Below are 13,962 nucleotides of genomic sequence, written 5' to 3'. Positions count from 1 at the left end.
CGTCGAATATACTATATCCAAATATCACATGTGCTCTGAATTGTCCTTTCCCAGTTGCGCCCATGGTCAAGCAATGAATAGCAATGTTGTCAGCCTGGAGGTATGCCTGGACAGATCCTTCTCTTCGCGTAGTGTTCTGGGAAGTGCTACAATAAAATGCTTATAGTTTGCAGGCGATTACTATGGTATCCCAATGCTTTGCTCACATTGTTAACGTCAATAGCACGCCGGGTGGCTCAGTTCTATACTAATTATCAGAGGCCTGAGCAACCCCACCAAGCTCGCTAATACAAATGAATCTAGAAAGAGACAGAGTGGCAGGGAAGCTATCAGAGGCGCGGAAAGTTCGGCTCTGCTAGGAAGGTCTCCTGAGTGTGTCTACAAGCGAGGTTTTGGTGGTCATGAGTATACATAAAATATCACTACCTATAGCCTGGCTTCTGTGCGGGCACTGATAGTTAGCAGAAAGCATACACAGAGCAAAGACTCAACAAAAAGCGAGAGATAATCGATGACACAAGCGAACATACTAGAGACATGGTCCAGCTCGGTAACAGGGACACCGCTCACCACCGTACTCTCATATTCTCCTGGGCTGTCCTTTGTATCAGATGGCATTGTTTCGCAAGTTCTTCTTCTTATCACTTATAGTTACACTTGGCCTGCTATCTAGTCATTGATGCGCCAGATAGCACCCACAAGTACGTCTGATACCACATATTATTTCACTCGGCATCTGACGACAGTCAGGCTGATCTAATAGCTTAAAACTTCCTACTGCCAGAGCGTCTTTCAAAACAGAAGTATTCTCATAAGTATCCGTCGGTTACAATTCCCGCCATCTCACAGTATCGAAGAAACCCGACCGCCCAAGGTTGTGGAGTTGCGTGATTCGAGCCAAGGTCTTTAGTGGGCTGCAAATATACTGAAATCCCCCTTTACAGACTCAGTTGCAACTGTCCTTATATTTCAAACCGTGTTTGAGGACTTCATCGGCCACACCAAAGCCCTCTGGTATGTAATCGGGCGTTTGATTCGGTTCCGGGACCATCAAATCACCGAAATTGCCTTCGTATTCATGGATCTTTATTCTGTTGCACAGCAGTCTTCACAGGAGATTAGCAAGATGATCACAGATATAAGAGATCGCAGATCCCAGTAGGCTGTCTATGGTTGACTTCATGGGCTGGAGGCGTAACGATTAGCTATGAATATAAGGTGTATCAATAGAAGCCTGCTCAGATATAAAAACTCTCGTGCGTGACTGCGTCCTTGTTCACGGCGACGGACTGCCAGATATAGCTTTTCACAGAAAGATGTCTCTCCTACAAAGTCAGTAGGAAGGACAGAGCCAAATGCCTTGGTCAGTACGATTGCGTTTATTACTTCTTGTTGAAGGTTCGTTAGATCCTCCTTATTGTCGAGATATTGATCCTGTAAGAGAAGAACCTATGGAGGTTTTGCCAAGAGGCCGTTGTACGGGGTTGCGATGAACAAATCGGCCTGTTTCTGTTACAAGATCAAGCAGCCAATGAGGCCCAGATTGAAAAGATCATAGTGACTATGCTGTCCGCCGACATTGTCACTGAAACAAAGTACTCTATACGGCTTTTTATTGGTTACTGTGTGCAAAACGTACTCCTATAGCCTGTTCACATTCCCCTACTCTCAATACTCCTCTTGTGACTTGGAAACATACGTGAAGCATGCCATATTTGCTCTTTTTGATCATTTTATTGTTTTTTTATTCATCATTGGAGTCAAGGACAACAAGGAAGGATTAATGTAGTAACATGCTGCAGGGGATTGCTAGGACCAATATAAGCCGCAATTCAAACCAACTGCCTCAAGGCAGTGTTCGAGAGGCCTGGTACCAGCATCAATTTATCACGGTTGGTAGTCGGATAGTGCACGGCTGTGTTATGTTTTTAGTCGATATATTCCTTCGTCGTGGGTGTCTGGGGCATCCTCACCGGTCTATTTTTGTCGATACCCAAAATATCTAGTTAATTTAGTAGTTTCGGATCTATCCGATCAAACACCCAAAGCTTGTTGTTCAAGGGCTGCCTGGAATCGGATCAGGCAGCATTACCCTGAACAGGAAAATTTTTAGTTACTGCGATGCAGTAACAAGGAATCTATAAAATCTATAGGTAAAACAGTTTTGGGTATGGCTCTACGTTCAAACAGAAAAACACTCAAAGTCAACTTCAAATATATCTCACCATTCCACCTGCAAAAGCCCCGAGATATTCGCAGGATCGGCTGTGGGTGTTTCGGAGGACTTGGTCCGTTTCTCGTATCTGTACCATCTACTTGGCGCAGACCAAGAAGGATGCAGACTAACGTCACAACCCCCAGGAATCTACCAAGAGAGCACAAGTTCTACCTACCTAGGCAAAGTGCCCAGAAGTCCAAGAAAAGCGCAGCATCACTGCAATGAATAGGTCAAAAACGACAGTCCAGAACGAGAAACTAGCCCCCACGAGCAGGCGCACCAAGCCTAAAGATACGGAAAGAGCAACATTGGCAAAATTACCCATCTCCCGGAAAGTCCGCCATATTACACCTGGGACGAATCCCCAAACAAGGATGTGTATTGAAAAGTCGGGCGCAAAAACAAGGGAACAATGATCTAGCCCCGAAGGAAAAAAAAAGAGCCTCCATTACCCACCGGCCCGAAAGCGGCAATGAATTGCGGCTCTTTTCTGGACGACTTTTTGGGGGTTCGGATGACATTGAAACTGGTTGCACTAGCAGTTACGGGACGTGGGCGCTGGAGATATTCCAGAAACACATTGTGCCACGGAGGACCCTGGAAAAAAAGGGGGAAAGCGACAAAAAAAAAAAAAAAAAGATTTCGCCGCCCGGCAGTAACAGTGACACCTTCCCGGTCGACGCGCAAGTCTACTGCTGTAACCGGCAAGGTGTGCGTCGGGGAGGAGGAAGACGTGGCAGATGATCGAAGCGCAAGAAAGTTTTTGGGGGTTATAGAACCACCGAACAGAGAAAAAAAAAAGGAAATAAACAAAAACCTGTGACAATTCGATTCAAGAGGGAGTTTCAAGGGTTAGTCCGTAATGACTGCATGGGCTACATGGAGCTGATGTGTCCAGAAAAGGATATACTCTTACGAGTTGGGGAAATGAAGGTCATGGAATAAGACCAGATCGAGAAAGACGCATGTCTAAGGTACACAGTTAGCGCGCAGGGTTTGAATCGAATTCGAATGTTTGCGTACCTTGAACCTAGAAGTGACCTCATCCATGTGAAAACACTGGTTAAAATCTTTATCTGATGTCTTGTCTTGAATTGACTTAAGTAACAGACGTATGACGGGGGGAGTCAGGAGCTTAGTCAAGTCTAGAAGCCGCTCAGGACAGTGAGAATACAAACAGTGAATAGCAACAGTACATACAGACATGAAAGAGTAAGAGTCGTCTCCATGCCAGATAGTGAAGTCAAGCGGCGCAATGCACCTCATCGGGCTAGTTAGTACGTCTTTTGCGGGCACAAGGCTAGGCGAGTGGAGAAGACAAGGGCAACAAGATCAGAAAAGAAAAAAAAGAGACGATGCTGAGAGCTGCTTTCGGTCTTCTTTCTACCTGCAGTCGGCTGAATCCATCCCCTTTCGGGCAGGCATCGATAAGGTTCCGCACCGGCGTAGTTCCATTTACTGATCATCACACCATATACCACATGGGTAGTTAAAGGACAAGCAGTAAATCGATCAACACTCGCCTGCCGGGCGGGACGAGGCTTCTCGCAGCCTTTACTATAGTTGGATTGGACTGGGACTGATCATCGTCTAAACGAGTACCGGCAATGAGGAAGCGATCTAATAGTATCTACTGCGGTTGGCTGTGGGGGGGGGGGGGGGGGAGCTTGTATCGACCTATCCAAGCTACCTACCTACTCTTGCTACTGTAGCTAGTTGATGGGACTAGGAAATTGGTTTGCTTACGAGCGCAGTTTAAACGCAAGACCAACCATATTGGCCAGCCATGTTTATCTGTCTTGAATTGAAAAGATGCATTAGTGACGCGAATAAAAGTCCTCGCCCTGTTGCCTCAAACCCGGTCGCGACTCAGATTTTCGACGTTAGCGCGTTCAAGTCCGACGGCACATAGCGGGTGGAGGCCATGCGACACCGTGAACTCAATTACAGATACGGATATAGGGGCAAGAGGGGGATTCGCGACTATCGAACTCATATTCGAAACCTTTTTTTTAAGCTCATGGTGTTTTTCCAGTCCATGCGACTGGTGCAAAGAAGAATGTGAAGGAACCGAGATAGAGAGACAAAGAGTCAAGGCTACATGATGCATACCTACCTTACCAGTTAGGAAGCAGGGCAAAAAAAGCCCGTGCGGTCATGACTGGAGCAATAACCCTGTTTTCCATTTCCCAATCGCTATCCCGTCTCAAACCGTGTCGTTACCGACATATGAAGGATTACTGTACTTGGGAACTCAACTTTTCGATCTTGATTTCTCTAGACGCCACGATGTCGTCTGATAATCTGCAAATCTGCAGGACTTACCAAGGCCTTTGCAGACAATGGCAAGAATGGAAAAGCAGTTGGCGCACAATGTGTGGAAGAATAAAAAATACTCGACTGTAACGTATGACGTCTATTCTGCGATAATGGGTCGAAAGATTGACGATTAGTATGTGGAGAGAAAGAAACCAACGTGGGGGCCGGGTTTCTGCTACGCTGTAGCCAAGTCCGTGCCAGTTCCTCTTGAAATCGAGACCAGGCGTTGCCCTTTTTGGGTCTGGTACTATTGCCGCAATCTCTAGAACCAAGGGCTAGATCGATCGCGAAAATGGAAAACTACCTACCTACGGAGACTAACGGAGTTGTCATACTATCTACAAGTACTAAGCTTGTAGGTTAAGTACTACATAGTACGTAGTAAGGTTTGCGCTATAGTTAGGAAACAAAAACTGTTCCCGCTCAAATTGCAAGCATTCTCATTTATCCGTAGAACTACCTAATTAACACAAACGGATACTGGTGGATGGAGACGCGCAAGCGACAAAGGCCCCATTAATGATCTTCACTTACGACAAATGGAGCCCAGTCCCACCTATTTCGCTCCGTTAGATGGTACGAAGTAAGTACCACGGTACTTTACCTAAACCCATCAAACCCACGGATAAGTAAAGTGCCGAGATCGCGATCACAATTGGTCTTCGTTCTTGCTGGAATGCAAAGTCGGTGAGAGGGGCGCACGTTTGCCGTGGCGTCGTATGATTTGAGGCTTGTCTCGGGGGCGAGCCCGAGGCTCTGGGTCAATGTGGTTACTCTTGCTCTCATTTTCATTTTCATTTTCTTTTTTTTTTTTGTCTCTCGGACAGTTCGATGCGTATGCATGTGCTAGAACTGATAGACCTAGCCATGTATAGGTACTGTTAATGCGAGCAAGTCGTTTATGCTTCCTTGAGAATTTCCCGGTATTTCAATCCGTACCCTGCAGAAAACGCCCATTCGGCGGTGGGAGGATGAGGTGACCGCTGAGGCTTTCCCGTGCTTGCAACAACGTACCGGGAAAACAGTCTGCAAAGGGTTGTGGCGTCCAATTACCCCGCCTGCGCCTGCGGTTGGCATGGATGGCATTGGGAGATCCATGTTCCTTGACTTCGAGTCGGCGTGCATTCGGTGGTTTGTTTTCTTCATCCTACGGTACTGTACCATCGCTTCTTTTGTTATCTGGCCTCGGTGACAGATAAGGTAGGTTGGTACCTTGGGTACATTAGGTATAGTACTGGTAAGTTTACGATTAATCAGTAATCAACTTGGACGATTTGTTATATCCAAAAAGGCTGTTACAAGTCATTAACGTACAGTACATGCTGATTCATCTGCCACAAAGTCGAAGGCATGAGATTTTTGCTACACAGCCAAAATTACTCGCAGCAATATGAAACAAACCGAGCCTCAAGGGCCGCCTGTCAGCCGCCGCGCTTGGCTGAGCCCAAAAAGAAACAGCGGAGCCCGACCCAGACTCCCATCCTCTCAATCTTCATTGGCAGGGAAGCCCCGTCCAATCGCCGTCGAATTTACTCCGTAGCGTAGTAGCAACTAACTGCTCAGGTAGATCCGACGGGGCGGGCTAGATGAACATGACCGTCCGTCAAAACCTTTTACCACTGTACGGTACACAAGGTGCTCAGCAGATTTGAAAAAAAAAAAAAGCCCGTCCCTAGTTTCATGGGTAGAGGTAGTTGGATGGACGTGCGTCCCGTTTTGATTGTCAGCACAGAACCAAAGTCCTTACCCAGTTTGAGTTGCCTTTTTTCCATTTACGGCACACTACGTAGGTTGGTACAGTAAAAGATATCCTAATCCCACAGTATGTATGTGCGACTGGTGCGAATGCAATTTGTTACAGGCTTAAACCCCCTTTGAGTATTGGTTGGTGAATAATGACCCAGACAAAGATGTCTGCAACAAGTCGCACTCACCCACTACTCACATCACGTTGGTAATAGGTCATAAATGGACGAAGGAATTGGCATGGTCGTATCGGAATCTGGGAGTGGTCTTGAAAACAGGATTTGTCCCTGGGGAGAAACCCTGCTTTTTGGTTGACACAAATTTGATGGAACCGCTATTCTAAATGATTTGGTTCACCAAGCCTACCTAGCAAAAAGTAATATTTCACTCGAATATTAAGTGGTATGCGGAGTACAGTACCGGTCATAAGCTACCTGGCTGGCTTTCGTTCCTCTCTTTGTACGGTATGCTAAGCAATGAGTAGAGAGAGCATCTACTCCGTATTTTCGTAGAGCTACTGCCTGGCTGCGACAATGTCAAGTTTTGTGTGGGTCTGTGTTTACTTGTCGGCGCCATCTCTGGTTAGAGGAGTCCGAATCATCGCGATCAACTGCTTGTTCTCCTCTTTTCATATCTTGTCCCCCCTCATGCCCAGCCAAACGGATATGCTAGCCTAGTACAGTAAAAGTCAGTTATTTCCAAACAAACCAGGGAAAACAAGAAGCCCGAGTCCACTAGTATGCATATGCGACGCATCGATCAAATAGGATGTTTCCCACGTTCCTTTGTTGTGAAGTTAGGTATTCACCGCGTAAAAAAGGACATAAATATACAAACCTACGCGGTACTCTCAGACCTGCTTGATGCGCAGTAGGTCTGATATATTGGATGATGGTCGGCCCTTTCCCCCCGGTGGGTTCATCGTCCTTTCACAAAATCCAGTCGTGTTGAGATGGAGCCATTTTCGTCATTGACCGATCATTAATTATCATAAATACAATCTGCTATCAAAGCGGGTAATTCACGCGGAGAATGGGCATGACAATGCCCACTTGCGGAGTGGTCTAGACGGATCTTGTCGCTCTGCAGAACAAACAAGAATTTTTGTACGGTACAGCAAATTGAACGCCGACGCCTCATAGTCAGCGAATGTCGCCATTTGAAGCCCCTCCCTGGCTCATTCCTTGTAATCTGTGCTACTCTGTATGTGCATGTAGCAGTAGACAAAAAAGCCTGGCTTGGCGGGCCACACCCTTGCATGTTCTGATGCTTCAATGATCATTGACCGACACACGGAACAAACGCCAACCAGTAAATGGCTGATAACCCAGCTGGTTTTTTTTTTTTTTTTTTCTGCTGCAAAAACTGGAACCTCAAAGAGCTTGAGACGAGGCTTGGCCAGGGTCACGGATTTTAATCATCTGGATTGATTCTGCTGTCAATAAATTTATTCGTCTCGTTGTCCTTACGGTAGAATGTCACAACTTGACATGATGGGTTTATGTAGTGACGTACGTGTTTTATTCATTTTATCTTATTACCATCTTAGCTAAATTACTTGTATCACGACTAATAAGGTCGATTCGGTACCTGACTTGCGTTCTAATGCAGGTTAGTGACCGGCACACCTTAACCGCCAACCAGCCCGCGAAATTTCTGGGCGTTGTTCCCCGACAGAGTACGTACTGTGTACAGTACCTAAACCGAGACCTGACAAAGACCCCGGCAACTGCCCTGGACCTGGCCCCAGCCCCAAAAATGCAAGCTCCGCTCCTTGACAGCTAAAGGCTCAGCCTCTGCATCATCGCGAGCCCACACCTCTTTTTCCGCTGGGTGAGGTTCCTGGCCAAGTAAAGTAAACCAAACCGAGCAGGCCGGCTCAGACCTACAACCAACCACGGTCTTTCTACCCTACGTCTCCGGCTGGTTTCCGTTTTTCTAATTGCGCCCGCCAACCACCTTAAACACCACTACTCTCCATTCCTCGTACGTCCAGGCGGGGCTCCTGAACCGACACTAACTCTTTTCTTTTCACTTCTTTGGTGCAACTCTTTCTTATCCTTCACCCTTCTTCCTCCCGCTCCTCTGTAAAACGTCTGCCGCCTCTTTTCTCAGACAAACGGCCCTGCAATTTCTCCCCTACCCGTCAACAACAGCAGGCCGTAAATTTATCTCCCCGCCTGCCTCCTAGTGCTATCGTGTGCATATAGGCGGAATCTGCTGGGTGTGGCTGCTACATGAACTAAGGCGTTATTCCGCATCGCCGTTGCCACTATTCCTCGAATTGGTCCTTGTGTCTGAACTGTCTGGTGGTGGTAGTCTCTGGGCACGACCCCTGGGACAGGGTGATTTGCGGGCATGGCAGTTTCAACACCCGTATAGCCAATTTCAAGCCGCTTCTTGCGTGTTTGGCCACCCAACAGCAGCACATTTGCTGTTCCTGCCAGGTCCAGGCTTCACACTCACCCACTCAGTTAAAATATGGGGAATACCCAGTCGTCAGAGTCTAGCCATGGGCCCGACTACGAGAGAAAGGCCCCCGCGAAGCTGGTCAAGCAGCGATACGATGCAAACGACGACGACATGCGCTTCTTTTCCTCAGCCTCGACCCCCGGTCTCATTTTGGCGAGTGGCCACCCAGCTCGTCGCTACACCATGCCGGCAGGACAGTCGCCATCTGTAGCTTCGTTTGACCACTCAGTGCCACTTCCCACACGCCAAAACAGCACCACTGCGCTCAATCTACTGTCCGCTGGCCGCGAGCCATTGTCCGATGCTGGCAGTAGACAAGACTTGACGACCGATGAGAAGCAGAGGAAGGACCGAAACAGACGAAGCATCTTCAGATCAAAATCGTCGTCAGCCGAGACCAAGCGACGTGCGAAGCCGGAGAGACGGAACACTATAATGGCGACTTCAACTCCGCCGTTACCACCCATTGAGGGTCAGGGTGTGGCTTTGCCTCCGAATCGCATGTCCATATTTCTTGGGCCAAGCGAATCGTCATATCTCGACGAAGCCGCCCCAGGAAAGTGCGTGGGCCTCTTTAACGTAATGATCCTCGAATACAAGCGTGCTGACCAAGACCTCACAAACAGCAGCTGGCATATCAATGACAATCGAACCTCATGGCACTACAATCTGAAGACTTACGACGCAAAGCGACTTCTTAACCTCGTCCAGGACGACCCAGACGCGTCCAGGCAGGAAGAGGGCTCAGTAGGTGTTTCAGCAGCCCCATCCGAGCAACGGTTTTCAGTCTTGTCGGAGACGACTTGGAAAAGTTCACATCCTGCACAGCCAGCCGAGAACTCGCCTCTTCCTCGAGTCAACTCCGACCTCTCGATGTACACCCCGGTTAGGCGCCGCTCAGTTATCCAGACTCCTGGTGTTGCAACGAGACATAACAGCAGCAGGCCACCGTCAGTGAACTACCGATTTAGCCATCCTCCCACCCCGAGCAACCTCTCGCGCCAGCCGTCATTCGAAATTGAAGGTCGTGTGAAATCGATGCCGCCACCTCCCACACCAATGTCGGAAGAAATGCCTCCCATGCCTCGCCTCCGTGACCCAGATGAGCCGCTGGGGCTTGTTACGCCTTGCGAAGGCGACTATCAAACCATTGGAGCTTTCAAGTTGGGAACTTTGAGGATCACGAACGGATGTGCTAGCCCTGTTCCAAGCCCAGAGCCGGACGAGAAACACATGATAAACCCCCCAGCTCCGTCCTCACCGCAGCTGCAGAACAACTCAAGCTATTTCACGCAGACACTCGCTGCAGTGGAATCATATGGCGACTCGGAGACCGATGTTGTGGGAGACATGGGTGGAATTATGCCAGGTTCAAGGTCTAGGCACGTTACTAAGATGACTACCCGATCCAGCGTAGATTTTATTGAATCGACTGCGGAGCTTCCTGAGACGATAGCAGAGAACCAGCTCTATGACTCCAACGCGCCAACATTCAGAGCATCCCCGGATAGCCCCTGGCTACAGACAACATCGAGGATTAATGCGGTAGAGGACAACCTTTTTGACGACGATGGGCAACCCGAGTACTCAACGGTAGAGAAGCTCGACTTGCGCCTGGATCCGAATGCGAAACGCGATTCCAAAAGCGAAAATCTAAACCAGGCAAGAGGAATCTCGCGGTCAGATAGTGGATTTGTGTCAAGCCCGAACTCGGAGTATCCCACCCCTCAGAAGCCACTTAGCAAGACGGACTCGGGTTACAGCTCCAACATTTCTCTGCGTTCGCTGCGAGATGGGCCTTCGAAGACAAACGCTGAAGGTGACCGTTCGTGGACAGTGGCTTTGAGGAGGATGTCATCCGCCGGATCAGCTCTCGAGGCTCCTGTTCCAGACTTGAAACTGGATGGCTCCTTTGAAGTCTCCAAACCAGAAACAGCTGCTGAGCCTTTGAGATCACCACCGCCGCCACCGCCGCCTCCTAAAGATTTCCCTGCGAGTGTTCTAGGTAGAAAAAGCTCCTCGAAATCAGGCCAAGTAGTGACCAGCCAGCAGACTGGAAATGCTGCAAGCCAACCAGACGCTCGCGATATTAAGCAGGACACCAATTCTTCGTCTAGCAGTTCACGTACCTGGCAGGTTGTTCCCGTCCCAGCTGAGTCCCCAAAATCGCCACACAGCGCAACTTCGGAACACTCTGGCTCCGCTCTGAGTATCGGCAGTAGCCCGGTCAAACCTGGCAGATTACAGAGGTTTCTCAGCATCGGAAGCTCGGGTCGGTCTAAAACGCTGACGGCACATGCCACCCATGTTGCTGAAGAGACCGACATCCCGCCAGTTCCAAAACAGATGCGAAGGAACTTGCGTACCCACTCTGGGCTTTTCCCCATGACAACAAAGAGGCTGGCAATTAGGCCACAGAGGAGCAGGGATACCCTCAAAACCATTATCAGCGTGGGAAGCCTGGAGGTACATGCTAGCGCCAAAGAGCCTCTTCCTTACATTCCTTCATCAAACTCTGCCAGCTCCAGTACTGTGGATTCGCAGCCACGCACCGCTGTGGACCATAGACATACGTTTGCACCGTCTACTCTCGGACTGGCTACCTTTCCCGAATCCGAGGCTGTTGTTGAGCCAGACCAGATAGGACCAAAGCCTACGCGAACCCCTAGTATTCCCAGGAAACCGGTTCCTAGTCGGGGCGAGAGTGTAAAGAGGATACTGAGTACCCAGTTCTACAAGAAAGGGCCTGAAGCCCCGGCAGACAGTGTTCCTACGGCCGAACCCGAGCCCATCGCCTATTCTGCTCCTAGCAGCAATATGGGCAACAAAACGTATGAAACAGAAGCCAGGGCAATTACCGAAGAAGGTAGATTGCATGGCTTGTTCCCCTCACCGACTGGTAGGGCGAAAAGTTTGACATCCCAGGTGGAGCGCAGCTGGAGCATCAAGAACTGGGCGTCACCTTCTCCTACTCTCTCAAGCTTTGGGCCAATGGATAATTCTATGCCACAATCACCTGCATCGATTCCGAGTCCTTTGGTCTCGGAAAGCATGCGGAAGAAGAAGACCACTACTCCTCCGCCGGTTAGCATGAAGACGCGAAATCAGACAAGTACCGGAGTATCCCAGCCGCTGCGAGCACTGTCGACGCCGCCTGCTCAGGCACATTCTGATATGCCGGCCAGTTCGTCTCGACGGGCCGTAAGTCACGAGGTTCTTAGGCAGTCACCCTTGTCATACGGTCGCAACAGGCCCCAGCAGCAGCTTTTGGGCAGTCTTGAGCCTTCACATTTGCCTCTGAACGCATCGTCTACCAGTCACCCTCAGTTTATGGCACCCGATTGGCCTATCAGAAGTGACCATACCAGCAGCTTCAACAAGCGACACACGTCAATAGGTCAAGTGAACAACACTGAATTGTTCATTGCAGAGCTACCCGCGGATAGCGTAGCCCGGAGACGGCCCTCCACGTCTGGTGAAGGAGCATATCCCAGGCCTAATTCCTCGCATCGCGCTGGCCCAGACCTTCGTTTCGGCCAGGACTTTGCCTCTCAGAACTCAGTGCGACCCCCTCCTGCCCACGCAAACCAGCAGCGGGGGATTCTTAAGCAGCAGTCATCTCCAAACTTCGATCCCAAGTGGAGCCGCGGTCCATCGCAGCAATTCCAACAGCACTGGGAGCAGCAAGAACAACAACTTGGTGGGCGGTACCACCCATACGTTCCTCGGGCTCACGGTCGGAATAGAAGTATGACTCTGGCAGGACCTGCTAATGGCCAGTCGGGCCAGGGAGTCCCGTACCGCATTCTTCACAGCTACAACTCTCCAGCTTATAGGAATGCACCCATCTGGGGCTGAGCAGCTGTGGACGTTTCCTGAGCGACGAATAGGCTTTCTCGGTGCAAAAGCATTGTCAACCAACACATACGGTATGCACCAGGTTGGGTGGCGCTATATCTCTCTTTTCAATATGGATTACGGCGAGCACACACAACTGTCCGGCTCGTCTCTTCACTATCACTGGGACATGGGTTATTTTGGGAGCCCATAACCCCCCTTTTCTTCTCTTTTTTGTCGACAAAAAAGCAGTCATATTAAGGCGTTGATTATTTTTAATTCCATCGTTCAAGGACGATTACGGCCGCCGCATACATCTACCGCACATATACCCATGGCATTTAGGCCTTGTACTTTTACTGAGCGTATACACAACAATCTTCATGAAGGACTATTCTTCATTGGCCTATTGTTTTGTTTGATTCTGGTTTTATTCTATGCTTTACTGGCGTTCCTTTTATCTCTCTTTTTTGCGACGATTTTCCTTGTTTGTGTGGGAATGGGCGAATAAGCCCCATGCTTTTTCATTATTTGAAGCTTTTAACGTTGGTCTTAGAGCTCAAACAAATCACTTGGCAACAAATGGGACCTATCACCAAGCCATCTATCTACACTGGATTTGTCTACCTTCATACTGGGGATTTTTTCTTTTCTTTTTTTTGTCCCCCAAACTCTCTGCGGAATACGGCGGGGGTCGAGGCGTTCTGTAACAGCGGGAAACATCAGACTGATACCACATGTTGAAGGGCACGCCACGGTGTATTCTGGGGATAACCACCAGAGAGAGCTGGATCGGTAGTTTGGTCGCAAGCCGGCCTGTGTATTACTATGATGAATCCAATGGACCATGAAAACCTCACATTTTGCACTATCCACAGCTGGAGCGTCTGATAAAAGCACTTGCATATATGTTCAGTCCGACCTTCGGGTATCCAAGACCAGACGATGGGTTTTCTCCAATGAATATTTGGGATGATGGGGAAGTTACCGAGTCACATGGACCCTAGACTTTGGCGGGGTTTTGAGCAGCAACCCTGGGATCACCTAGTCTCGGGAGATCTTGCAAACATCCGTTCCAAAGCAAAAAAGCCGGCGGTCGGTCGGTCGGAGAGAGAGAGGGGTGGTGGTGGTGGTGGGGGGAGGGGGCAGAAGGGGTTGCGCGGGTACTACTGTAGGTACCGGTAGATTGCGCTAGCCTTCTCTCTTTTTTTTTTTTATATATGTCCGAAAGCCCAAAAACCCTGAGCGCAGATACCGTGCGAGAGACAAAGAAGGCTAGATCAGACGTCCCCTACGTGACTTGGCCGATGTTTTTGTTATGCAGGCACGGCTTGCATGGGTCGGTCCGTCCGACTGACAAGGGGGGGGGG

The 13,962-nt window shown here is 49.2% G+C and overlaps 2 protein-coding genes across 2 annotated transcripts; one reads left to right on the top strand and one right to left on the bottom strand.

The window, feature by feature from the left end:
• Positions 1 to 1,873: 1,873 nt before the first annotated feature.
• PgNI_10726 (uncharacterized protein) lies at positions 1,874 to 2,238 on the bottom strand (the record flags this gene model as incomplete). Its single annotated transcript, XM_031130699.1, has 2 exons — positions 1,874 to 1,915; positions 1,974 to 2,238. A coding segment is annotated over one exon (129 nt), but the record flags the coding sequence as incomplete, so codon positions are not given.
• A 6,526-nt stretch (positions 2,239 to 8,764) lies between these two features.
• Positions 8,765 to 12,613, top strand: PgNI_10725 (uncharacterized protein; the record flags this gene model as incomplete). The annotated part of the gene is made up of 1 exon (XM_031130698.1): positions 8,765 to 12,613. The coding sequence occupies one exon, from the start codon at positions 8,765 to 8,767 to the stop codon at positions 12,611 to 12,613; it is 3,849 nt and encodes a 1,282-aa protein (XP_030979998.1).
• Positions 12,614 to 13,962: the final 1,349 nt, after the last annotated feature.

Source organism: Pyricularia grisea, chromosome VII (assembly GCF_004355905.1).
Source record: "Pyricularia grisea strain NI907 chromosome VII, whole genome shotgun sequence".
In the NCBI taxonomy this organism is placed as follows: Eukaryota; Fungi; Ascomycota; class Sordariomycetes; order Magnaporthales; family Pyriculariaceae; genus Pyricularia; species Pyricularia grisea.
Note: the sequence above shows the minus strand (reverse complement) of the source record. Positions and strands in the feature narration are given on the sequence as shown.